Source organism: Rhipicephalus microplus, chromosome 6, assembly GCF_043290135.1.
Source record: "Rhipicephalus microplus isolate Deutch F79 chromosome 6, USDA_Rmic, whole genome shotgun sequence".
Taxonomy (NCBI): Eukaryota; Metazoa; Arthropoda; class Arachnida; order Ixodida; family Ixodidae; genus Rhipicephalus; species Rhipicephalus microplus.
The window spans coordinates 107,308,986-107,336,296 of NC_134705.1; the positions used below are offsets into that span (position 1 = coordinate 107,308,986).

At 44.8% G+C, this 27,311-nt stretch overlaps 1 protein-coding gene and 1 long non-coding RNA gene across 2 annotated transcripts in view; one reads left to right on the forward strand and one right to left on the reverse strand.

Annotated features, from left to right (window-relative positions):
• Positions 1-26,336, forward strand: part of LOC142765416 (uncharacterized) — a 38,597-nt gene extending 12,261 nt beyond the window's left edge. Inside the window, exons 2-3 of the long non-coding RNA XR_012884241.1 lie at positions 854-895; positions 26,295-26,336. This is a non-coding gene — a long non-coding RNA (uncharacterized LOC142765416). The remainder of the gene's footprint in view (positions 1-853; positions 896-26,294) is intronic.
• Positions 10,137-11,750, reverse strand: LOC142765136 (uncharacterized). The gene is made up of 2 exons (XM_075865707.1): positions 11,710-11,750; positions 10,137-10,833 (listed from the first exon to the last, which is right to left on the reverse strand). Exons 1-2 carry the CDS (start codon positions 11,748-11,750, stop codon positions 10,137-10,139), a joined length of 738 nt encoding a protein of 245 aa, XP_075721822.1.
• Positions 26,337-27,311: the final 975 nt, after the last annotated feature.

A 27,311-nucleotide genomic window follows, 5' to 3' on the forward strand; every position in this document is an offset into this window, starting at 1 on the left:
TTAATACTGAGATTGAGAGAATGTTCCGCATAATGTCTATTTCGTATGAGCGCATACCAGACTGGATACATGCGGACAGTTACACTGGTACAAATTTGGCATGATTCACAATATGTCAAGAATTACGTATTCTTAGTTTTGAGAACAAGAGTTAAACTCACCTGTACGATACCCAGAATTTTGCCCCCTTGTCTTAATCGAATTCATTAGGAAGGGCGGATCTTTATAGCACACCAAGAAGCCACGGCTCCTCAACGTAATCTTTTTCTGATTTGCTCTCCGTTATGATATAGCGTTCTAACATCTAGCAATGAAATAACAAGGATGGAATGACATTTAGACCGAGAAACTTATAGAAAAAAGGAAGACATAGAAAAGAACAGAGGCAAGCAATAGATTGGAGAAAACAAAGAATAAGACCACATTCCTTCGAAATCGAAGTTATTCGATGCACTTCCAGGGAATGTGACTGTTATTTAAACGTTTTATTCAGTGAAACCTTGCCAAATACTCGAAAAGTATGTACAAATGTGTTCTAGTATTTATGTCGCCATCTTTTCAAGATGGGTTGGCGTTCAGGAAGAGGTGAAAATTATTATATTAGCAAACAAAAATTACTTCGTTTAAATATTTAGAGATTATGTCTTCTCTAAAATCAGCAGAAATATGGAAGGCCATTGAGCAGCACTTTCCATGGTTTGTTTTCAGTTTTTTGTGATTTTGTCAACCGATAGGCCGGCTTTTGCCCTAGCAATCTTTCTCATGTCGTATTCAAAGTGGCAGGCTAACAATAAGCTGAGAGCAAGTATGTTTTCATTCCTTGTTGCTTATTTTCGCCTTATTCTCGTTTCAGCAAAGAAGCCCGTCAGTCGCCGGAGGTGCCTTGATTACTCGTGTATGTCTTTCATCTTTTTGTAACTAGGTACTTCTTTGTGTTCTAAGAACACATAGAATAAATAATAAATGGTACACGTCCCATAAAACAAAAAAGCTGGCGGAATGAAACCGCTTGTGCCAGTGTAATAATATTGTTGATGGCCAATCGCATATACCCAGTATTATTGATTGATTGATTGATTCGGTAGGTTTAACGTCCCAAAACGAACATATGAATATGAAAGATGCCGTAGTGCAGGGCTACGGAAATCTTGACCTCCTGGGGTTTTTTAACGTGCCCCCACATATGAGCACACGGGCCTACCACATTTTTGCCTCTACCGAAAATGCAGCCAGCTTGTACACAATATTATGCAACACAAACAGAAAAATATACAATTGGAAATATAGGAGACAAGTGCTAATTCAAGGGCATCAACTAGTCTTTTGTGAAAAGGAGATATTGTGCAGCAGTAAGCAGTGCACGAGGAAAACCACATGACAATCCACCAATTGGCAACGATCGTTAAAAATAACTTGAGACACTTGAGCTGCCAAGACAACAAATTGTATGTGCTAACAATACATTGAAATATTACACAAAGTAATGCTACAAGTCAACGTCTTTATTGCCTGGTGTGGTGTAAATATATGAATTTTCGGTATGAGGAAACGCAGTCGCTTTCGCGAGTGCAGTATGCTGGGTTGGTTGTTTCCTGAGACTTTTCTGAACCATTGGTGCATGCTTTTTACCAATCTTGTAAGAAAAGAAAAAAAAGGCGGAGTAAAAGAAGTCCTCAGAACTTCTCATGGCTTCAGGAAGGGCGCTCGTAATAGCGAACAGTCCAGAGTGTGCACATTTATTAACAATATTACAAGTGCACTAGGGGTATTTATTTGGTAAGGCGAAGGCTACTGCGATTCATAAAAATGAATTCGTAACATTTGTCGCTCAAGCGAATAATTCCTCCTTTAGTGAGATGAATTAGGTACCAGTTAAGCTGTTCAAGCTGATGTACGTTGCAGTCTTTTTATGTGTTTAAGAAGCTTTGAAACATGAAATGTCCCCGGAAACAGAGTGCCGATGGCAGCTATTTGGATAAGGCTACCATTCGTATGTCGCAGCATGGAAGAAGGCATGTCGGCTTGAAGAGAATTACCCTAAATAGGCACCCAATTTTCTAAATATTTTTCATCGTTTTCAATGTACTTCCTTCCCCGACTTCTCCTTTGATGTCACGTCTACGTGTGACGTATAAGTAGATTATGAGCGAACATGTTGAACTGGTCTCAAATTTATTAATCAGGTAAATATCAGTGAATCATCGTGATTGGCTTGGAAAGTTGCTCGGTGACACCGAAACTTTGTACTATTTGCGTGAGTTGACATGAAAAAAGAAAAAGAGCACTTTATGAAAAACACACGCATTTCTTTTTTCTCATGACACTTTAACATATATCAGTTGTCTAGTCATAAATTCAACTATATTAGTGGTGTTAATAGAGAATTTTTGACCTCCTGGAAAGCAAAACATGATTTCATCAAGAATACGCAGTTTTGAAGAAAATTTGTATATCATTCCGTAAGTTCTAAATAGGTTGAGCCAGCGTTTTGCATACGTTAATAAAAAGCAGAAATGGAAACCTTCGATAACCATTTTTTCTCTCAATAGACTTACAAATTCTGTTAGTACTGCAGAGAAAGGCCTCCCTGAAATTACTTCATGTTCGTTTTTACCAATTCCAAATATCTTTAAGCATCGTGAAAGATGTACACGAAGGAGATTTATAACCAGAAGAAGGTGCAAGACTCTTAAGCACGAAACAAGTTTTTTTCAAGCATGTAAACACTTTCTGATATTACGTTCAAACAATGTGCTTAAGACGGCCAAAATTGTTCATGTAGGAGCTTAAAAAGTAGTAGCTCCAATAAACAGATAACTATTTACTGGCATGATAATGCATTACTTATTGACAACTACAACGAGTGAACCTAATAAATTATGAGAAAGTAATGCAAACTAAACTGGAAAGAGAGAAATGCGAATAAAGAATAAACACAAATAGGAGAAAAATGCACAGGTTTGCAGGCTACGCAGCAGTCATGAATAGATGGACAAGAACAACGACACGAACTCAGGGCTGCATGACCAAAACTACGTGGCAGTACAAAGATATCATCTAACTAAAATTATGAAAACAATTATTGGTAATATAGATACACTTATTGACACTATCATTGCAGTAGACACTCACTCTAAGCTTTGCATGTTACAGCAGCATACATTTTACCTAGGCCATGAAAAGATAAATTTCAGGCGTTTTTGTAATAAAACTATAACTTACTAAGGCCTAGGCAAAACTACTGCTTAGATTTTAATACTATTTTGCATATTTATGTAACTGTGACACAAAAAGTGAGCTTTTCATTGAGTTGGAAAAATTTTTTAGATGTTTTATGACTGTACTTTGCAAGCAGCTGTTCATTCAACATAGCAAATGCTAAGCTAGAATAAAGCTGGAATTAACTGTACAATAGGCACTTGCCAAGCGAATAACATTGAACTAGTAGGAAGTGCGAAAGTACAAGAATTCAGAGTAAATCCTCAAAATTGATTCCAACCTCTAAACTAGGCAACCGGCCTTACCATTGACACATTGAACGGTCATCTCATTAGTATCACGAAAGAGTGTGCAATCAAACTTTGAGGTAGAGTCACTAGACAACACACTGGCAAACTGGCTCAGGCGACGAAAAATCTCACTAAAAGAAAACAAATTATGAAAGCCTCAATACAAGCCGCCAAAATAAAGCAAGTAGACCAGTAGAGCTTGTGAAGGTAATCTTTAGGGTTAACATAGCCCACATAAGAAAGTATAACATGAAGAGAATTGAGCACGTAAAAGTTGGATGTATGCGTTGAGGGACAAAGAAGAAATTGTTATAACCAATACGGATGAGATAGTTGAGGTGACGGAGGAGTTCGACGGAGAACTGTGCAGATGCTGAAAGGATGAGCACGATATCATAAGAAGCGATATCATGATACTGGTAGGGTGTCGATATCATTCGACACCCAGTATCAACAGTTGAAGTAAGGAAAGACCCAGAAGCAATGCAAAGTGACAAGCTGCAGGAGAGGTCAAGGTAATATTAGACCTGTGGAATAATAGATACATTGTGTTAGCAGAACTTGCCACGTGAAATCCGAAGTGTCTTTCGACGGGAAAGGTACCAGAATCTTGGACGAATGCCAGCATCATTTTGATCCATAAGAAATAAGACGTAAGGCTTTAAAACCTACAGCCAATAAGCTCTAAAAAATTTACTGTGTATCCACAGCCGCTTTAGTTTTTCATCAACAAATGACAGAAACAACATAAGCCAAGGAACAATGATCTCTCCAATGTTATTCGCCATGTGTTTAGAGGAGGTGTCCAGTACCTATATTGGGAAGCGTTTGGGTTAAGTGTTATTAAAAGTGTCTTAGAAAGCTGCGATTCACTGGTGACATCGCATTGATGAGTAACTCAAGGGATGAGTCAAAGTGGGTGATTACTGAATAAGTGAAGCAGAACATTAGGCCTGAAAAGTTTTATGCGCAAAACTAAAGTAATGTGCAACAGTATCGGCATAGAACAGCACTTTCTTATAGATTGAGAAATGCTGCAAGTTGTAGAGGAATATGTTTTCTTAGCACAGGTAGTAACCGCTGAGCCAAACGTAAAATTTAAATACCTGGATGAGTATGGATGGGGTGGATTTGATTCGGCAAGCATTCTCAAATTTTACACGGAATTATGCTACTAGCTCTGAAGAGAAAGGTTTAAAACAGCTGCATCTTGCCAGTAAGTAACTGCGGAGAAAAATCTCAACGATTACAAAGAGGGTTGCGTAAAATAAAGACAACCAAGCAAGCGATGAAAAGGCAAACAATAGGCGTGACCTCAAGAGACAAGAAGAGAGCAGGGTAGGTCAGAGAACAAACCGGGGTGAAGGTTGCCGTAGATGAAATCTAGATCAAATAGACTTGAGCCAGGCACGTACCACATAGCAGCAAAACCGCTAGTCGTTAGGGGAGCTGATGGTTTCCCAAAGAAAACATATGCTCGAGGGAGACACAGGAGGTTAGTTGGACTGATTGGATTGACAATTTTGCAATTGTAACGAGGCAGCACAAAGCACAATACAAGGATGTTTGGCGGATTATCGGAGAGAATTCGATCCTACTGTGACTGATATCAGGCTGATCATGCTGTTTTTCTTCAGAGGGTCCACTTTTCATTCTTATCTTACCATGGTTCGGTAGCTTTGAGGAGACGTGAGTCTCTACAAAACGAAGTTTGTAACACGTTGTGCGCGCAATGAGGTGCGACAACTTCATGTTTGTATTCAGTTGTTTATTGTTTTTCGTAGTCGACACGTCAGCTTTTGATCTTGAATGGCTTCTCATGACGTTTTTGCCTTACTGAGAACATGCATAGTAGCTGAGAGCAATGCACATGCTTTCGATCTTCATTAGTCATTACCGGTTTATTCCTTTTTGAGCCTGATAGCCCCCTAAGAACCACTGGTATCAGATTAGTTCCGGCAAGTCATTTGTCCTAAATGTGCTTACGTGCTCATCAATGTATGATGCCCCTGGTGGACAATGACTACAAGATAACACAATGTGTACTACAAAAAGAGCACTGGGGAAACAACAGAGCTGTTTTGGGGGTATTATTCATTGTTTATGAAAACTTTTGTGTAGCCATCAATATAAAAAGGGACCAAATGCCAAAAGAGAGAAAGCATAACTTCCTTTTTTTTAATCACTCTACAACGTTTCTCAGATACCGGGTAGCAGTATGTTGTTTCAGATAGCGTATAGCACATAGCGTGTAGCAGCTTGGTATGTTACATGGATTAGGTTTATTGGTGAGCTGCTTCTCTGTGACAGTGTGCGACTCAGTCAATTGCTCCAATCAGGAAATGCATTCACTCCTGTCAGCTTAGTAAAGTAATGAGGTCTTTTCAATGCGCTCTCTTTTGAGGTGGTAGAGCTTTTATAATTGTCCTTATATAAGCCGCCTGCTGGCTTAAGTCAACAAGAAGAAAATTCTAACGATAGCCATGTCTTCACAAAACGATTTTGTAAATTCAAAGTGCACAGAACAAAAACGATTATTTATAACTACTTCTTTATCCATCTATTTTTTGATAAATGTACAAGTTATGCCTATCTATAGAAAGGTACTCACAAGATGCCTATGTCAAACGATGAAATTCTCATGTTTTCCGTCATTAGATGGACACTAAAAACAAATATAGAGTGGACGTTGCTTCCTAGAAAAGCGGTGCCAAAACCTGTAGTACTACTTAATTGTGGTTCAAGGAAGTGCTTAGTTCAAGAAAAAGTGACGTTTTAATGGTTTTTAATCACGTAAGCGCACCTAAAACTACCCGCATGAAAGCGGTATTTCTGAAACCACTGTTTCCCGTGACAACATTGCCCGTCTTTACTGCATGATGACTGACACCAGTTGCAGCAGAGTGAAGTAGTGGGCGCTACAGTAGCAACAGCGGTCACTGAACATATGTCAAGACGTTTATTTCTTAAGAAACAAGAAACAAAATGACCTCGTATCTGCGTGTAACACTGCCAATATCATCGAAAGACGATAGCCTTGTACCTGGAGAAAGGGAAAGAACATTTATTTAAAGTTTAGCGCAAGAAAAGCAGCGAATAGTATTCTGTAGGCGCTGCGTTAGAGTGACTTGAGCGTGCAGCGGAGGCGAACGAGCACATCAAGTCACGTCATAGATGGTTCGATGGATGGATGTGGTTGTACCCTTTAGATCAGGCGGCGCCTAACGCCACCTAGCCGTAATACTTAGTGTACTAACCACTAGATTTATTTTTTTCCTTTCAATAGTACACTTGGACGGGTACTTTGCAGTGAAGGGTTTAATTTTCACTCGTGCCTTGACCTTAGTCACCAATAAGATAATCTCCTTATAGTGAAGACTACCCGCTTAAAGTCTATTTTGCCCTCCCTGTCCCTAAACCCCAGTGCTTTGAAAAACTCTGCGCCATCATCCTGAACTATAGGGTGAAGCCTATTACAGAACATTATCCAGTGTTCGGCAGTTTCTTCTTCCTCTCCACACGCACTGCACACTGTGTCTACCCTTTCGTGTTTGGCCCGATATGTCTCGGTTCGCAATACTCCCGTTCTGGCCTCAAACTGTAGAGAACTGTCCCGAGTGTTATCATAGATCTTTTCTTTGGCAATTTCCAGCTTAAAAGTTCGATCGATCTCTAGTGCGGACTTCTTAATCATGCCAATTCTCCACATTTCAGTCTCCATTTCGTTCACTTTCTTCTTAACAAATAGTTCTTTTTGGTTTGGCCACCTGCTGTTTTCTAAGTATTTACCAGTCAATTTCCGGATTCGCTTCCTTCATTTTGTATCGACATTCTTCATGTACAAGTAGCTGAAAACCTTCCTAGCCCAACGCTCCTCCCCCATTTCTCTCAATCGCTTCTCAAAATTTATCTTGCTGCTAGTTTCCTTGCCCTCAAATGATGTCCATCCCATATCACCATGTACTCCATGATTTGGTGTATTTCCGTGAGCTCCTACAGCAAGCCCACCTATTCCACGTTGCTTAATTTCTAATCTTGCTTGAACTTCTGACCTCATGCAAAGACCGCAATGCCGAACGTCAGTCCAGGAACCATAACCCCTTTCCATATTCCTCTCACAACATCATATCTATTGTAATTCCACAGTGCCCTATTTTTCACCACTGCTGCATTCCTGTTACCCTTGGTCGTCACGAATATTTCGTGTTGCCTTAGGTACTCGGTCCAATTGCTTATCCATACGCCCAGATATTTGTATTTATCTGTTATCTCTAGCGTGTCTTCCTGTATTCTGAGATTAGTACCTTCATTGTCATTAAAAATCATGTCTGCTGATTTTTCTTACTGAATCTAAATTCTAACCTATCTCCCTCATTACCGCAGATATCCATCAATCTCTGCAAATCTTCCTTGTTGTCGGCCATTAGCACTATATCATCTGTGTACATCAATGCTGGTAGTGCCTGATCACTGAGGTTTTCTTGTTTGACTAAAGAGATGTTGAAGCCAGGTCCACTTCTTTCTAATTTGGCCTCTAATCCTTCTTGGTAAGTCGTGAATAACAATGGTGACAGTGGACACCCCTGCCTAAGTCCCCGTTTCAACTCTGCGGGCTTGGATACCTGTTTTTCCTACTTTATAATTACCTTGTTACCTTTATAGATTTCCTTTAAAAGATAAGTGACTCCATCTTCCACACCCAGTGTGTCTAGTATATTCCAAAAGTCCTCTTGAACCACGCTATCGTACGCTCCCTTGATATCCAAAAATGCTAGCCACTGGGGCCTGAGTTCTTTTTCTGCTATTTCGATGCACTGATTCAGTGAGAACAGATTGTCTTCCAACCTCCTGCGTTTCCGAAAGCCATTCTGCAGTTCCCCCAGCACGCCCTCATTCTCTATTCGTGCCTGCAGTCTTTCTTTTATAATCTGCATCGCCAGCCTGTAGACCACTGTTGTCACTGTTATGGGACGGTAGTTGTTTAGGTCATCTTTATCCTTATTTCCTTTATAAATTATGCTCATCCTGCTAAGTTTCCATCCATCAGGGACTTCACTATCGATTATAGTTCTGCTCACTGCTTCTCTGAAAGTCTGTTTAGACTTCGGACCCAATGTCTTTATCAGCATACTTGGAATGCAATCTGGGCATGTTGATGTACTACTTGGAACCATCTTCTCAGCCCTTTGCCACTCTCGTTGTGAAAATGGAGCCATTGTGCCACTTGATCCATCCCGGTCTATTGTGGTGCATAAGGCACTTCTTTGCTGAAATTTTTCTGTCACCCTAGTTCTTGTATATTCAATGGCTTTGTCCCCTTCTAGCCTAGCACCTTGAGCTGTAGTTATAAATCTCGGCTCTAGATTTGTTTCATTTCTTAGGGAGTTTAGATGGTTCTGAAATTTTGCAGCTGCATTTCTGTACTTTTTATGTACTTGTGGCCGCCACTGAGCACACTTTATTCTAATCTTTTCATTGATCAGGAGGCATGCTTCCCTTCTAGAGCTTAGAAAGATTTCCCATTTTCTTTCCAAATCATCTGGCGGTTCACCCCGTTGCTTAGCATGTCTGTGTTCCCTAGAGGCTTCCGGAAGCTTCGCTATGGCTCTCTTAACTTTCTCATCCCACGAACTCTTGGGCTTGTGTCTTCTTTTCCGGAGTGACTTGTCACGTGCCTTAGCAAGCTCTAGCCCAAATAGTCTAATTAGATTTGTGTATGTCCACACATTTTTATTATCCTAAGTTATTACTTTCTCTATTTGTTTAGTAGCAATGTCTCTTTGCCTTTCTGAATGAAAAATTTCCCTGTAGTTGCTCATCTTGTCTCCTTCCCACTTTCGCTGCTCTTCCAAAACTTAGCTTGATACGTATGTGATCACTACCGAGACTTCTGGAGCCACCTTCATCAATGTGCATTCCCCTGAGCTTATCATACATCCTATGACATTAGTGCGTAATCTATCGTTGACTGCAGCTTTCCTACCTCCCATGTTATTTGCCCTTCACACTTCTCGGTACTGTTGCAAATGATCAAATCATGCCTTTCACAGATATCCATGATCATTTTGCCTGTTGAGTCAGTATAGCCATCTATATCTTCTATGTGTGCATTCACATCTCGTATAATTATCTCGCACTCTCCTCCTAACTCCTGAATGTCATTTGATATACACTCTACCATTGCCTGGTTTTCCTCTCTGGCCTTTGCTCCCGTTCACAAGTACACGAAACCAAGGAGTGTCATTTGCCCTGCCACTTTCCCTTTTAGCCATAAATGCTCCTTGCGATTCTGCTTGACCCTTTGCCAACCCATGCCCTTATGTATATATGCACCAATTCCAGCCCTCTTTTTGCGGCCTTCTGTTCTATTGCAATATTCCCATACGTAGTCTGGATTGCAGGATGGTTGCTTCAAGTCCCGAAGATGTGTCTCCACAACCCCATATACCATCAGCTCCTCCTGCCTTAACTGGTCGTCTATCTCTTCCCACTTTAACCTATTTCTGCCACCCTGCATGTTAATATAGCCTACATCTGACTTAGCTCGGCCCTTGTGCTTACGTCAATTTCTTTTCTCACGGACTTCGTGTGGCTTGACTATTTGTGCCCCTTTAGGTCCGCCTTTTGCTACACTGTTGGCCTCAGGGCTCTGGGTCCCCCTAATAAAGCTATGGCTTGGCGACCCATTCTGTTACCGACCCTTCTGCCCGTCGCACCACTGTAGTGAATGCCATCCTGTGCAAAGGGGCGAGTGCCGGGCTCGTACACGTTTTGGTTAACTTCCATTACGCTGTATCCGAGTTGTCGGCTCAAACCCTTGATCACACAATTGGCCTCCACTACCTTCCTTTCAATCCCACGAGGCTGCCCCCAGACCTCCGGGACTGTGCATATGATCACATGCACACTCCCAGACGCTTTTCGGAGCTTATGCATCCCATCCTCTATCTTTCTCTGAAGATTCTGATCCTTGCCCTTCAACACATTATTGAGCCCAGCATGAATAATGACTAGATTTTCGCCCTCCATGCTGTTTTCTACAACCTCCTGAGCTTTAGCCAGTGCATCCACCATGCTCTTCCCTGACTGTGCCTCCCCCCTGTCTCTCCCATCTTCCTTCACTGTTTCGAAGACACCATCCCTAGCCCTGGCCACGTTAGAGTCCCCCACCACTAGAACCCTTCTACGCTCCAATCGCTGGCTTTCTGTTTGTGATGGCGCCTCTGTTTGCTTCACCTGTTTCTCTCTCTCCTGTCGGTCCTGTGTTTCTGTCCTGCTTGAAGAATGCTCTGTCACCGAGCTGTATGTTCTTGGAGCCTCCGTGCTGTGGCCAGACACAGCGGCCCCCTGACCTACCTTCTCGCTTGTTCTTTCCCGCCTGTAGCCTTCTCCGCTACCCACGCCTTCCGTCTCACACCGCTCAGGGCCGGGGCAAAGCGCCATTAGTTCCTTTACCCGCTGCTCTAGCTCGGTCCGCCCTTCCCGTTCTTTTCGAAGGTCGCCTCTCATTTGCTCTGATAGGCTGGCGGTAGTCTTCTCCTGCTCACGCGACGCTCCGAGCTCATTTTGGAGTTCTATCCTCTGCTACCGTTCCGCCCTAAGCTCCTCTGAAGCCGCTTGATGCTAGCCTCAATGCGCTGCATTGCCGCCTTCAGTGCCTCGCACAGCCTGCACACGAAGCTCGCCTTCTGCGCGTCGGCCAAACTCGTGAATGCTGTCTCAGCTAAGTAGCTCCAGCGCTTGCATTCTTCGCACTGCACCAGCTCACTCTCGCTCGTGGTTTTCCTAGCCTCCTTAGCCATCGCCCGCCAGACCATCAGATCGAGTGCCCGACAGGCCTACGTTCAACCCTAATCCCCCTATCCAGCCACCTCCGTTAACTCTCCTTCCTCAACAACTGTTTGAAGCTGCCGTCTACACCACACACATACGTGTTCAATTTCGCTAGTAGCATCTTACTAGGTCCCCTTCGTGTTCGGCTCTAGCTCTTAAACAACTAACCGGGCGGCCCGACCTTCTTCAAAACAGCTGCCTAGCCCGTTCACGTGGTCAACGTCACTACAACGTTGCCCGTGTCCCACATCTACTGTACTTGCAACGCTAATTATTGATTAGGAGCGAAAAAAATAATAATGGTGCTCACAAACACAAAGAAATGAAGAGAAACTTATTTCTCGTTGCGCGCTGCTTCTGCACCAACCGACCGTGCACAACCTTGCACACGTGAGGCATGAGCGCCATATGGTAGTTATTTTGGAAAATGAAGCACGCAGCGTGTGCATCCATCTCAGATGCGATAAGGTGTAGAACGAGGGGCGACGGGTAGGTGCCACCACTATGTCGTCTGAACAAAGCCCTGGAAATACTTGCCTTTTTGTGCAAGCGTTGCATCGTCCGCGCAGTGTGATAAGCGCTACGGTCCCTAGAATTATGTATGCCTTTTCTAGTAAAAAGATACACATATAGGACAATGACGTATTATGGTGCCTCAGATGTTTGCAATAATAGTTTATAATTGACAATCGCACAAGTATGAACGCTAAACTTTGAACAATATTGGTGGACACTGCGGATAGGTTCGGCCGTTCGAAGTATCGTTTGGTGCCGTTCCGGCCTTAGAGTTGCGTTAAGAGTAGACCAAAAGACAAAAATACAGACAGACAGACCGAAGTTTTTGCGTCGAAGGTCCCCAAGAAAGACTATCGTCTTTAAAAAGTGTGAGGAGCATGTGGGTGGGGCCTGTATTCCAGGGCTCTACTGGCTTTAGCGGCCCGCTGCGCCTGGTCGAGGAGTGCTAGTTGCACCCGCAGATTCTCACGGGCGAGCGAATTCTCCCACTGCTCCCTTGCGGAAATTTCGCGGCCTATTTGCGGCGAGTTAATTTCGGTTGGTCGGTTCTGACAATCCAAAGTTATGCGGCGAGAGTGGGCCGGCCTCCGCACCACGGACAAAGATCGCTGTACATGGCAGGGTGAATGCCATGCTGGAACGAAAGATTTGTAAATGTATTTGTATACCGGCGCCAGTCATAAGAGTTCCGCCTGGTTAGAGCTGCGTGTGGTACACTGTGCTTTCGTGGCTCAAGCCGTTGGTTTTCAAGGATATCTCGCAGTAAAAAGAGGCTGTCATCGGAGTGGTAGGCGGCTCGGTTGCTTAAAGCATGAACTTTGCCGTCTGCTCTCTCATCGCCATCGAGTCCTGCGTGACCCGGTGTCAGATAATAGCATAGACCTGCGTTAGGTCTGGTCGTAATAGGCGAATGGTTTTGTGCGGTAGTCTTCCAGTGAGAAAGAGTCCACATGGAACTATGGAACCAGTGAGAATAAGGAACAATCATCTTAGAATATTCTTAGCTTTAATAGCAAGCACAATAGCTATAGCCTCAGTGTTGTTCGTGGACGCGGCTCGAGGCGTGGCGCAAGTGAGAAGGTCTTGACCAGGGGCCGGTTCAACGACTGCGAGTGCGTACTTTTTCGTGGGGCATAGGGTGACATCTGTGTAGACCGTGTCCAGATTGTCCCCAAATCGCCACTGTAACTTGCCAGCTCGTGCACCCCTATGACCTTTGTGACATCATGGGCTCATGCTTTTCGGGATGGGGGATTCTAAAATCCTTTCACGTAGCCATTTAGCCATGGACTCCAGTTCCTCTCCCGCATACTGAGGACAAGCTGGCTAAACTACACGGCATAGCAATTCGCTCCAGTAGTGGTTAAGGTACGCATTTACCGTTGAGAAATGAGCACTAATGATTGTGTATACCGAGGGCTTCGAGACATTTTGTGGACGCTTCGAATGGTAGGTCGAGAGCCGCCTTGCACAATGCTCGTACCAACGCAACTAGGGCCTTAAATCAGTTTTATCGATCTCCTGCAAAGGAAGGATGTATGTTAGGCGACTGAGGAGAAAAGCCTTAACCAGCTGGAGCATCTCAGCTTCCTTGAAACCTTGTCGGTGATAGGTGACTCTATATATCATACGGGAGATCTGCTTCACCGTTGTTCTGAAAGTTTTGATTGTGTGGTCCACTAGCTTGTTGCTTTGTAGCCACAGTCCGAGGAGTCGCATTTTCTGTACCTCTTTTATCCTGTGGTCTCGTAAAAAGGTTGACCGGCTCGTGAATGTGGCAGCCTCGGCCTCGAATTCTAATAAATTTATATTTATTGGGTGCACAGCTCATGCCCCTGCGATAGGCGAGGTCGTCAACAGCGGTCACTGCGGCTTGTAAGATTTGCACTTTTTGTCCCAAAAAGAGCCACTGTTTGCCCATAAAGTAATATCAACCGCCTAGAACGCGTACCGTAGCCCTGAAACGCCGTGTAGACTTTTTTCGAAGCGTCTCATGCCGATGCTGAAGAAAAGAGGGCATAGTATCGCCCCTTGTGATGTGCCTTTATTGGGCATAGGAAGCGGATCTGAGATGGTATTGCCTAGTCCTATTATAGCAGTGTGAGACGTTAGAAAAGAGTGAACGTAGCCATATATGATTTGCCCACAATCGATACCAGTTAGCTTAGATGAGATGAGCTCGTGGGACATAGTGTGAAATGCGCTTTCCAATCGAGAGCTACGACGAGATGTTCTGCATAAACTGTGGTATTGCGGAGTACCTCTTCCGGAAGTAGAGGGAAAATGCCCTGCCTTGAGAAATGTTTGCGAAATCCAAGCATGCTAGTTAGAAAAAGGTTCCGATCTTCACTGCAAGTCGTGAGACGTGTGTGGATCCCTTTTTCGATCAATTTGTCAAGACAAGAAGTGATGATATTTGTCTTATATTTTGTTTTTGAGGTGTTTTTCCTGGCTTCAGAATAAGAATAATTTTGTCTTCCTTTCTATGTTGCGGAACCACGCCCTTGTTCCATACCCATTCATATAAATACCGGGTAAGCTCTTTCAGGTGTTCGTCACTCAGATTACGAATCATCGCGTTTGCTAGCTGGTCAGGTCCAGGGGCAGTGTTGCGCTTTGCTGCTTGCGTGGCCGCTAATAGTTCTGCCTTTGTGATTGGTGCGTCGACCACTCCATTTTTTGTCCTTGGAATGCTGAAGTGCATGGCGTAGTGGTAACTGCAGCTATGTACTTGTCTCGGAACTTATTGAGGAGGGCGTCACCTGGTCCTGCAAATTTCCTGGCGAGCTTGTTATGATTTCGGTTTGCAGCCTATTTGGTTTTACCTGGTTCCCATATGCTGCACAGTATTACCGCTGTATTGGAGGTGTGTAAGGTTTCTCGATGTCAGTTGCGAAGATTCGCCCTGTTCGCCATCTCCAACGGCTGCGCGTAAGCGTTTGCCCGCTGAGATATTTCAGCAAATCAATGGCGCAATATTTTATTACGTCACTGTTGTTTCCGTCGCTTGGTCAACCCTCTCCTGGCTTCCCACATGTGTAGCAGAAGCTATCGATTACTGGGGTTTTCCTTGTGAGCGCAACCTGCTTATAAGTTGCCTTGTGAGCCTCTAGTATGTGCATTGCCCAATCTTCAGCGCTATCCAGTAGAATTTCTGGCAGTAGGATTTTACGTTAAGTTACCTAATCTTTTAATACAACATAGCCAAGAAATTGCAAAATTTTGGGGGATGCAACCAACACGCTCATGATATGAATGTTACAATAACAACTACCTTATCGTAGAATAAACATATAAATATTATTTCCTCCTCTGCATTCAGAAAGCCTTGCTTTCTAAAACATAAGCTTCATAATGCCCCAAGCAATGTTGAATTACTGGCCTATTATTCCTTATTAAGACCTAACTTAGAATACGCGAGTGCATTATAGCACCCATAACCCCAAACTAACATCAACTGCCTGGAAAGAACACAAAGGAAAGCCGTCCAGTTCATTTTTAACAAGTTCTCACGAGTCGACTCTCCTTCTGAATAATGAAGGCCAATGGCATTTCCCTTAGCACACGTCAAAAACAGTTAGAAATTGACCTTATTTCTCTTCTTCTGAAACACAAACTTGCGATTGACCCATCGCCGTACCTGAGATCGTTATCAACCAGACCCACAAGGCACCATCACGCCAAATTTTTAGCAGCCTACTTCTGCAGGACAAACGCTTATAAGTACTCATATTTTCCACGCACGGTCTCAGATTGGCACGGAACGACTCGGGCATCCTCATAGATTCTATTTCTCCTTCGCTCTAAATAGCACTGTCCAGAAAATTCAGGTTTCCAATCTTTTATTACAGCGTTTTTCTTTTCGTTTCGTTTTCTTGTTCATCTTATATGTGCTTTACTTATTGTATACTTATGTATTCATTACTTTAATGGCTTGAATGGTGAAAATTATTGTGTTAATTGTTTTGCATTTATTATGTATTTATTATTACTTTAATCGCACAACATATGAAGTAAAAATTTGTGGTGTTTTTTCTCTCTTTTGTCCGGTACATGCGTTATTATGAAATAACTTGCTATGCCGCTCCTTGTGTTGAATATGAGCGTATGAAACACTCATCTCAAACAATATTTATGTCACTTATTGTTTCAAATATGTTCCCTTGTAACTGCCCACCTGCTTGTACCTGAGGGTCTGCAGTATGTGATAAAAAAATAAATAAAAATAAATAAATAAATAAATATAGTTGTCACTGCCGAGATTACCTTGTAGGTTTCTCCAGAACACCCCGCCAAAATCTTTTATGAATGCAAGATCAGGAAATGTGTCTGTACTGACGCTGTTACCCAATTTTGTCGGGTGTTGCGGAGTAGGAGAAGATGGAGCCCATGCGCATCAACAACTCGCTAGAGTTCCCGACCTTTCGGGTAACTGAAAGCCGAATGCTCTTGTCTCTCATTCCCCATTAGCACCCATTGGCATGTACATTGAGCATTATTATTTATCGTTCAACAACGCACAGAGGAAATATCTCACCGGCACCGTCTTTGAGGTCAAAGTGTTATACTTGTTACATACTACAACGGCCACGGGGGACGAACGGGTGCCGCTAAGAAGAGCTTCGCCCCTAAAATGTTATAACGGTCGTCGTGATGTTTTTGAACAGACGTGCTTGCAGAACTTCGACCCCTTGTGTGCAAATGCGGGGATTGGCTTGAGCACTTCAGGCGTGGCGTGGGGCTCTTAGCCGTGAATGACATCCTATTAGTTCCTTCGCTTGTCGCTACGTAGGCATTGACTGAGTGGAGCCGGCAATTAATCTGCAGGGTGGTAATATGCCTCACGTAGTCCGCCACTGTCTGGTGCGGCATCGAAACAATGATGTTAGAACCTCACTTGTCCTGAGCAAAAATGGTTCGCCGAATTCTCTGCTGTGACCTACTATCACGGCTTCTGCCAGCAGTAGACTAGTCAGCCTCTTGACCGGTAGCCCTCGATGTGGTCGCACTACTATCTTGAAGTTGTCTGTTGGCAAGGGGGTAGCCGCCGGTAGGCTCGCCTGCATTTAGATTTTCCTGTTGCTTCGGCAGTGGATATTTGTTGGTGGCTCAAGGTTGCGCGAAATTTATGCATTTGGCCTTCTTCTCTTTTGCAACGGCTTTTTTCTGCCGCAGAGTGGGCACCCTTCGTCAAGCTCTATTCACTTGTTTTGACTGTCAGTACCGGCGTTCTGTTCACTGGGTTAATTTGGTGATGAGGGCTGTTAGCTGTACAGTCTTGAAAATCCGTAATTCAAGGTCTTGGCGTCGCGTGTCCGTCACCCGCGAGGGTCCGGGACGCGCAAGAGCGCCTGAGAGTTCATTCGCGATAGCCATCGAGCACGCGCGCAATGCAACCAGTAGCGTTCTTGCAGCCGCCAACATTGCGGCAATGGCTTTGTCGAGCTCGCATGATAGGCAGTTGCGTTTGAGCTTCTAAAATAAAAAAGTTCCGGTCACTTATAACTGTGGTTGGTGTCAGTTGATGTGAAACTTCAGGATTCTATGGCAATAGTCAAAATTGGCCGCACACACAAACGTGCACAATAGAGCCGGAACATTTGCGGAGCACATGCAGACACGACACTTCTTGTCGGTGCCATCAAGTGTCTGCCACTATTGAACAATTTTCGGCAATCTTGGAAGCAGGCCATGGTGGACTTTTCTTTGTGCAACACTGCCCCGACTGATGGCACCACGTATTCAGCCTAACCAGCCTAAAATGATTCTTAGAACCACTCTCGCCATTGCCCTTGATCTTGCAAGTCGGATTTTGTTTTCTATATCTCGAACCGAAACTCACAAGCAGCGTTTCATTACATCTCTTGAGGCACGGAAGGCTTTTTTTGTTATTGCAGCTAGTTTAACTACTAGTGTATAGTTATAATGAAGCGCTCTCACGCAACGGGTTATTTTGCGAATGTCGCATTCGGAGTGCACAACGTGTGATGCATTTCGCTTGATTTCTTGACTTGAAATGCATTGCTATTAATACTAATGCTGTTTGACGTTATCATACATTAGCTGACCTTTCACTCATAGAAATATTGTACTGTCTTTAGGGAGAATGCCCTCCCAGTTTGCTTTTATACGCTTGTTTGTATACTGCAGTGGTTTTTATAGCAATTTAAAATCTTTATTATACCGAGTGTCAATTCTTCAACATCGGCGCTGCTAGAAAACATTTTGATATGATGGATTCATCAGGCCAATTGTTTACTCATAAAAAGCAGCCCCGCCGCGGTTGTGTACTCTCCTATGTATTTGGGCGCTGACTCGCTGGCCGTGCGAACGAATGCCGGCTGCGGTGGCTGCGTTTCAGATGGAGGCGAAAATGCTGCAGGCCGGTTTGCTCAGATTTGGGTGCACGTTAAAATTCCAGGTGGTGGAAATTTCCGCAGCCCTCTACTACTATGTGTTTCTTATTAAAATGGTTGTTATCGGGACGTTATGAACTTCACATGTCACTGAATAAACCCAACAAAAGCACTTGCGAGAAATTTTCTATATTTTTCAAAAACTTCAATCCGGTATATAGCAACAATCATTCGAAAACAGATTGTTTTATAACCAAAAATAAAAAAAAAGACTTGGTCGAGTGTTTTTCTTTTTTCCATTTGAGAATACAAAGCATGTTCGTATTCTCAAACGAACCCGCAAACATATTATATCCTTTCTCTGGTACAGTGGAACTCAACCGTCTTCACAAACGCGCGCCTGCATAACTTGGATCCTGATCTGCAGCTTCATCTTCCGTCAAGGATATCTGGAGCTGAGGAGACTCTTCAATGCCGCCTGTGGCTTCGAGTGGCCTTCACGAACGCATACTCTTATCTCATTGAGATGGCCAGCTTTCCTACATGCACTTACTGCAGTTGCGAAGAAACCATCGTGCACCTTCTGTGTGAGTGCACCCACTTTAACGCGCAAAGACAAGAACTGACTGCAGCTCCGGACAGACTAGACGATCGGCCCTTGTCAGAACAAAGGATTCTGGGTCATTGGCCGAGCCCATCCTCAGCCCAGAAGGCTTTGAAAGCTTTGCTGCGCTTTTTGCGTACAATTGGCCTCAGAGACAGACTTTAGTGTCTTATACTCTTTGATGTTGCCTTTCCTCTGTCGCATTTTTTTTTGTAATTTCTCTCTCGCTTCGCAACATTTCTTTTTAACATCTTTCATTCCCCTCACCCCTTTCCCCAGCACAGGGTAGCCAGCCGGTCTAAGAACTGGCTAACCTCCCTGTCTTTTCGCTTAAACTTTCTTCCTTCTCTGAAATATATTCAGCAAAGGCTCTCATCAATATCATGAAGTCCACGGATAACTTCATTATTCACACTACGCTGCAAGTTCTGAAACGCTGTTGGGAAGCGCGTGCATCAGCACGCTGCTGCATATATACAGATCTGATTACGTAACTGACAAGGCGGTGGTGAGTTTATGCAACATTTATGCGCAGTCGTAACATAGGCGCTGTGAATTCGGCACTAGGGTAAACAGCTTGAGGAGCTGGGACGATGAGAAAGGACGATAAATCAGGATTTCATTAGTAACTTTCTTTCTCTCTTCTCACTGCCTGCTTTTTCAAAGGCCGCGGGGACCTTTGTATTAGGCAGTGGTTCCAAGCTTTCAATCGGAAACCGCTGCTGGTCGCTGGCTGGAATTAGAACCGCGGGTGAGGAGGCTTGCCACGCATTGAATAAGAAGCACCGCAAGAACGAGGATATCTCGAGTGCACTCAACGACACGAATGTATTCGTAGAGATGAGTGCTTTCAACTGACAACTCTTGAGGTTTCGAAGAGCCCCAGCAGGGCCGTATGGCCAACACACCAAGCCACGTCGTGCTAATGCATTGCTAGGCTTTCCGACGTGCCGCGCTGCAGCCTACCTACCTGAGCCGAGTAAGAAGGTTCAAGTTCAAAGTACGGCGATTGATCTATACCAGTTTGACCCACGGGACTGGATCCAAGACCTCAGAGCCCATGAACCCCAACGGGAAACACAAAAAAGACCCACGGTACGAACGCCGATCCTTCTTTGTGAGAGATGCCGAGTCTGTCGCGGGAGACGCCGGAGTCCACACAAGCTCCCACGCTACAGAGCTCAACGCCGCAGCTGCGCATCCTCTATACTACTGCACAAAAGATCAAGCAACGATCACCCTTTCCACCCGACAGATATAAATTGGTATTCCACTCCCAGTGAGGCCTTGACCTTACGACGACGCAGCCACGCCACCTCCTCGCCGCTCTCATGCAGGCCGCTGATCTGACTGACCCGTCTACGCCAACCCTTCAGATTCACCCCGTCAACAACACTTGCACAGTGACTTCGGTGAATCAAGCGAACGCGCTCAAGCTTGGGCAGCTCCACCAAATAACATAAGAACAGCATAGGTATACTATGACGGCTTACATCACACCCCCCGATTGCTCAGTCCGGGGAGTTATTACAAACGCCTAGTGGAAAGAATCGCCACAAGAATTACTCGCCAACTTGATCGCCAGCAACCCTCATGAAACCATACTAGACATTCGACGAATGAGGCTCGCACGTTCAGTTCTCATTACCTTTGGTCCAGCCACAGTCCCCCGGAGAATCGTTTATGATGGACGACTGCATCTGTGCCCGCACTAAACACCAAGTGTCGTCACGTGCATAACTCACGAACCATAAGCAACCGCACAAGTGTATATATATATATAACCTAGGTCCCACAAATGCCCCCTATGTGGTGAGTTACATCCGAAGGAAGCAAACCCTAAATATACTCCAGTCGGTAGTATCTGCGAAGGCCCACATCTGCCGGGAAGCCGGGAGTGCAAGCACCGGCACCTACCTAAAATAACCAGGCCTACTTTACAGGGTGAAGCATGATCCCAGCGACGAGTAGACCACAGAATACCAGATTCATGCACCCAACGCCATGAGGAACCTGCTTGCCTACGAGGCCGACACTCCTAGAGCTGCAACCGGCCTACATAGACCGACTGGCTGAAGACGCCCAAGGGGACCTGCATACCAGTCGCCAACGCAACACCTGTTCCGGACCGCCGTGTTCTCCGGGCCTTGCATGGGGAAAAAAGCCATCCTACTACCCTCATAACCCAAAACCTTGCTTCCTCGTCATCTTCTTCGAAACAACTGCCCCATACCCACCCACTCAGCCCCAGCCCACCACCAGGTATTCAACAACTCCGGCACACACTCCTCGCCCCCTCATAAAAGGAAGCGCTGTTCGGACTGACGATGATTACCAGGCCGAGTTCAGAAACTTCGAGGCCGAATTCAATGTCAAGTTAGTAGCTCTGGGAGGCTTGTCTTGAAGTTGAATTGTCAATACTAGCCGAGCAGCTATCTAATCATTTCGAGCAACTGTTAAATGCATTATTCTCACGCCTAACCTAAACCCTAGAAAGTAAGTTCACGCAGTTTGATACCCGCCTGCAGAGGCTTGAGACCACTTGCAGCTCATCAGATGAGGGGTCTTCTACCTTCATTACACACACAGATACCCTCCCCCTACCTCACTTCCACTACAGCCACAGCAGTAATCCTTGCTCTGCTCACGCTTCAACATGGCAGATCGCGATACGTCTAACCACCTATCTCTACTACAGTGGAACTGCCGCAGCTTTCGGGGTAAGCGCGTGACTATCCAGCTTTTAGTGTTTGAACTTTATTGTTACAGGACACACAACAACAAGCTGAACTTCCAAGTTAAATTGCGGCACACTCATGCTCCACTGACGTTCCCCGGGTGTCCGCATACATTTACGCCACCGTTACTTACCAATAACACATTATCACCTCTCCTGCCCCATGCGTCCTCATAGAGATCATCCCCACAAAACTCGGCACACCTTCAATATTTATAGCCATTATCTAACACACCGCACGCAAGGCAATGGCCACTTTCGACGCTGTACTGGAAAGAATTCATCACGTCATGGGCCAAAACGCCCTCTTGAAATGCGTGCTTTCAACTGTCAACATACCGACAGGGGTCAACGGTACACCACAGTAAAAAGTCACTGGCCTTGGACTACCGTCCAAGACCTGCGCCTGAATACACATAACAACTTTCACACACCAGCCCGAATCGGCAATAGCGCAACCATGGACACTAGCCTAGACCTTACACTAAGCCACTCACTCAAAGACATCTCGTGAACACCTACGCAAAACGCACTTTAAAGCGACCATTGAATTATCGCCATAAAAATACCTTACACACACCAAAGACCTCGGCTACTCATCCACGATCGTATTCAATGGCACGCTATACGATCCGCTCATCGAGAGCTCGCCAATACCCCAATACAAGACATTGACCAATGGGTAACATCTCTCCTCACTGACGCCACCGCACACACACAACACATTATCACACCGCCCAACACGTCTACATTGGACACATGCCTAGCCCACCTCTGGGAGGCGCACCACAGCATTCAGGGGAGGTGGGAGCGGCAGAAACAGAACAGAACGCCAAAACGCGACTGAGCACGCTACAGAGACGACTGTGCACTCTGAGGAGCTGTGCTATTTCAACTTCAGCCAGGTGTGCAACAGCATAGCTGTCAACCATTCCACAAAACATGCATGGTACCTCCTATGGCACCTTATCGGCCCCACACACTCACACACAACGTTCCATCACATCGCACGCCTACTTCACAACTAGACACTTTCCCCTGAGAGTCTTCTGGGCCAACTACGCAATGCACAGACAGTACCCGGCTCCTCCTCTCCCACTGTACACATGAGCTGCGATTTAGACTCTCGAAAAGAAAATTTTGGAGCAAAAAGTTCCTATCGCCTTCCAAAACATCCGTGCAAACTTTGCACCAGGAAGAGACATTATTAGTGCCTGTATGCTCCGTAATCTGGATGATCAATTGATTGCCCAGATTACAGAATACTTTAATAAATGTTGGAAGGAAGGCACCCTGTCATAAGTCTGGCGTCATGCCGAGATTTTCTTTGCCCCTAAACCTAACAAACTACTTACCATATCACACCTTTGAGCTATTTCTTTCACATCGTGTCTCGGGAAGCTTCTCGAACACGTTGCCCTAAACAGACTAACTCAACACAAGCAAGACCAAAAGCTATACCCATACACTATCATGAGCGTCCGACCATGTCTTTCCGCCTAAGATGCCATGCTTGAACTGACGCACGATATCCTTGATGCTCCAACTCCACTCATACTAAAGCCTTCTTGGCCCTGGACTTAACCAAGGCATTTGATCGCGTAGAACACCGAGCGATCGTGGTGGCTCTCTCCCACCTCAATTTGGGCGTTTGCATGTATGGCTACATACAATTCTTCTTCTTGGTACGCAGGGCCGATGTTAATATGGGCCCCCATGCGTCCCGTTCGTACACCCAGATGAAGTAGGCACTCCGCAAGGTTCTGTCCTTTGCCCTTTTCTCATCAATACCACACTCATTCCCTTAGCCCGTGCTCTTGACAATATCTCTCACCTTCACCACACCCTCTTCGCCGATGACATCACTCTGTGGACTACCCACGGTATTCATAGAGAATTATACTAAACCTTACAAACCGCTGCCAACATCACACAGCAACACGCGGAAAGCATTGGTCTCTCGTGCTCCCGGGAACTTAGCTTTTTGTCATACGTCCTTCACCACGTGCTCTTCCCACCATCCGCCTCTGTATTACTCTGATCAGCCGTGCTATTCCGGAGGTCAACACACTCGGAATCTTGGGCCTTCACATTCAAAACAATGGCCGTATCACTTTCACCATCATGAAACTGAAGCGGATGACAGAGGAATTCTCGCACCACGTCCACCGAGTTTCTGCAAACTTTATGACATGAATGAACATGATTTCTGTCGACTGATTCATGCCTTCATACTGAGCCGCTTTCGCGATACAGTCCCGTATCTCCGACTTCGACAAGAAGAAGTAGCCACTCTGGATGCCATGCTACTAAAGGCTTACAAGGTGGCTTTTGCATCTCCCTCCTAGCACCCAAACTACAAAACTTTTTGAACTTAGCCTTCATAACACTACACAGGAACTGATAAGGGCACACACAGAAGCCCAATATGCTCGTCTAGCTACGACTTTCACCAGACACCACATACTGGACACCTTAAACATTCACATTCGAACTGCCGACCCCTTACTTCAACCAGTTCCTCCGCACATACAAACTCAGCTCACTATAATGCTTCTCCTTAAAACATTCACATTGCATACCGTTCGGCCCGCTGCAGGGCCCGTGGCATAGATTTACACAATTAATATAGTTCTGAGGAGGATGCCGTATGGCTGATTGCAGCTGGCACGGGCGATGACGCGGCAGTTGCAGTTGTTGATCGCACACTCCAGCTTATCGCAACTCTCTGCCTAACTCCTGCATCCAACCCGGCTGCCTTGGAAAAAACGGCGATCGCACTTGCCCTTACTTGAACTGATGGCCAGTACGTTCTTTCCTACTTAAAAGCCGTTTTCTAAATTATGCATGAAGCAGAGTTTACGAGACTGCTTTCGGCATACACAGCTCGCCTTCCAAACATCTTGCTCGCTATGTGAAGCTGATCTGGGTACCTGCTCACTCTAGAAATCCCTGCAACAAAGCCGCCAATCACCAACCTCGAGGTCTCATCAACCGCGTAGCGGCGGACTCCGAGTCCGGCTTTTCTAGGGAGCGCATGCATTCCTTCAGCGAGATGACTGACGCAACCGCGCAGAACGCCAGCTATAACATCCACCCCATTGATCCCTAGGCAATTTTGATCAGATATTATGGCGTCGCTTTTAGACCCGCACACTTCCCTGCCCCCTTTTTTTCCCATATCTACCCAGGAGCATACTCCCCGTCCTGTGCTCGATGCGCTCACCCCCACGCATCCTTTCTCTACATCCTCCTCGAATGCCCGGCATACCCTACCCCGTAGGGCCCGCAGCCACTGACCACATGGAAGGAATGGGAGACCCTGTGGGCTCGGCGGACCCACCCAAACAGAAGACCGCCACTGAACGGGCCGCCCATGTTATGCAACTACATGAATTCATGAACACATAGTGCTGTTGGGGTCGTGCGGGAATCCTGGGCCATACTTGCCCGAATTCCTTTGTAAAATATTGTTTTACCCCCAATCGCCACAAGAACGAGCTTCCGTTGATTTCATCAGCTTAGCCGCTCGCCTGTGTTTAACACTGGCTGCTTCAGACATTATATTGATGTCCACGACACTTGCATCCGATGTTACCAGCTTGAATATTTTGCAGAAGCAATGAAGTTTCGTTTGGACTGCCAGGCATAATAGCACACCGCTTCCATACAATGCACCGGAAAGACGAGCTGCTTATACGGGGCTCTAATGCCGGGTGCACTCGTTTGCCAAGTCCCTCAAGGAACTCCTCCAGTGCCACGTGGAAGATGTGGCTCTAGGCTCAGTTCCGTGAACAGATCCAAATACCGAATAAGGATCCCATCTCCACTGGTTTTTCGCCAAAACTTGTCGACCAGCTTTGCTCGTCTCGTCTGGCGAGATTTTCATTTCAGGACGTTTTTATGGCTTTAAAACTTGTCACAAATTGTTCGACAAAAGACAACACACGACACAAGAAAGTGCCCTCGGTCATTGGACAGAGCACCAAACAGAATGTAGCACAATATATTCTTAGCTTTTTAATTCTGGAGCATCACAAATTGGGCCCAGCGCAAACGGAGGAACACGCAGCGAGAGATGGAAAAAAATGATACGTGTAACCTTGAGAAAAATGTAGAGGGAAGCGTGGGTTGGTTAACAAACCAGTGTTAGGTGTATCATAATTTAAATAAAGAAGAAATAAACATGGGCTGGGCAAGTGGCATGTTGGCAGAATCACCGCTGATTAATAGGCTTGACTGATGGGATTCCAGGAGAAGGCAAACGCACGAGAGGTTGACAGAAAGTTAGGTGGGTCGATGAGAATAAAAAGCTTACAAATATAAAATGGCAACAAAAAAGACCAGACTAAGTTGATTGGCAGATTATGTGAGAGGCCTTTTTTGTGCAGGATGACCCAGTCAGGCTGTTGATGATGCTGTGGGATGCTTTGAATAAAACGTTCTCCTTTAGTGGGCGCAGTTTTTATTATTTCGTTGCCACTGTTCGACATGCTTGTGAAGGCGTGTGTGTACAAAACAAAGTGCCAAGACGTAGTGCACCTCGTGCATAATTACGTTTTATGAAGGAAGTTATTATATTTATGTATTTCCATGATTGACACGTCGGCTTCTCACCACGAGATGCTTCTCTTGACGCATGAATTGTTTTTTGTCTCACCGATAACATGTACAGTAGCTGAGGGCAATGCATGTGCTTCGAATATTCAATGCTGATTGCAGTTATATTCCTTTTTCAGCCTGGAAGCCCTCTAAGGTTTGGAGGCATGAGAATCAGTCCGGCAAGTAATTTATCCCTTTTTGAACTACCTACTCATTGATGTTCGAAGCGCGTTGTGCATAATGACTGCATATTGATATCTTATATACCGCACGAACAAACCCGGGGCTTAAGCAGAGCAGTTTTTTGGATGTAAGGTTCATTGTCAATGAGAAATTTTTATAGCCATCACTATGAAATTGGACCAAATAGCACAAAAGAAGATGTGTCATATTCTTTTTTTTTCATTCAAAGTGGTGCACAGTTTCATTTATTATATAATTGTAGCATGTCACACACGTACGATGACAACCACAGGACAATTTTCCAAGAAAGAAGTAAAATGAGAAAAAAAACAATTGACACTCTAGAAATAACGAAGTAGTTACGATAACAATGAGTTACAATAATTAGGTTTAGTAGTAAACTGATCCGCTTTCTGGCAGTACTCCACTCAGAGAATTGCTCTCATCAGGAAACACACTCGCATCTGTGAGCATGGTAACATTCGTATGGTCTTTTCTATGGACACTATTCCTAAGTGGTGCAGCTTTTATAAGCACTCTTAAAAAAATGCGTGGCAGCGGAACTAGGAATTGAGAAAATGCTGACAATTAACCGCGTTCTTCCCAATAGCTCTTGTAACAGTGCAGTGCACAGAACACCCACAACCTTCTATAACTACTTGTTTATCCGCCTATTTTGACAATTCTTCAAGTTATTCCTAATTATAGAAAGTGAATTAACAACATCCGCATTTCAAAACGACATCATGCTCATTTTCACCGTCATTAGAGGGATGCTAACGGCAGTATTCGTGTTGATAATACTTGCTGGTATACTAGTACATAAACTCGTTGTGACACCTCTGAGTCGAGGAAGTGCCTATTTTGAAATATGTCACGTTTTCATGGTCCGCATCTCATTAGCGCTCTTCAAATCACCCGCCTGAAGGTGGTCTTCTTAGTATCACTGTTGCCCATTCCAAAATTGCTTG

Coding starts and splice junctions, on each gene's coding strand:
- LOC142765136 (XM_075865707.1), bottom strand. CDS start 11,750: ATGGCGCTCATGCCTCACGTGTGCAAGGTTGTGCACGGTCG. Junction 10,834..11,709: donor TGCAAGGTTGTGCACGGTCG/GTTGGTGCAGAA, acceptor GTCTGGCCACAG/CACGGAGGCTCCAAGAACAT.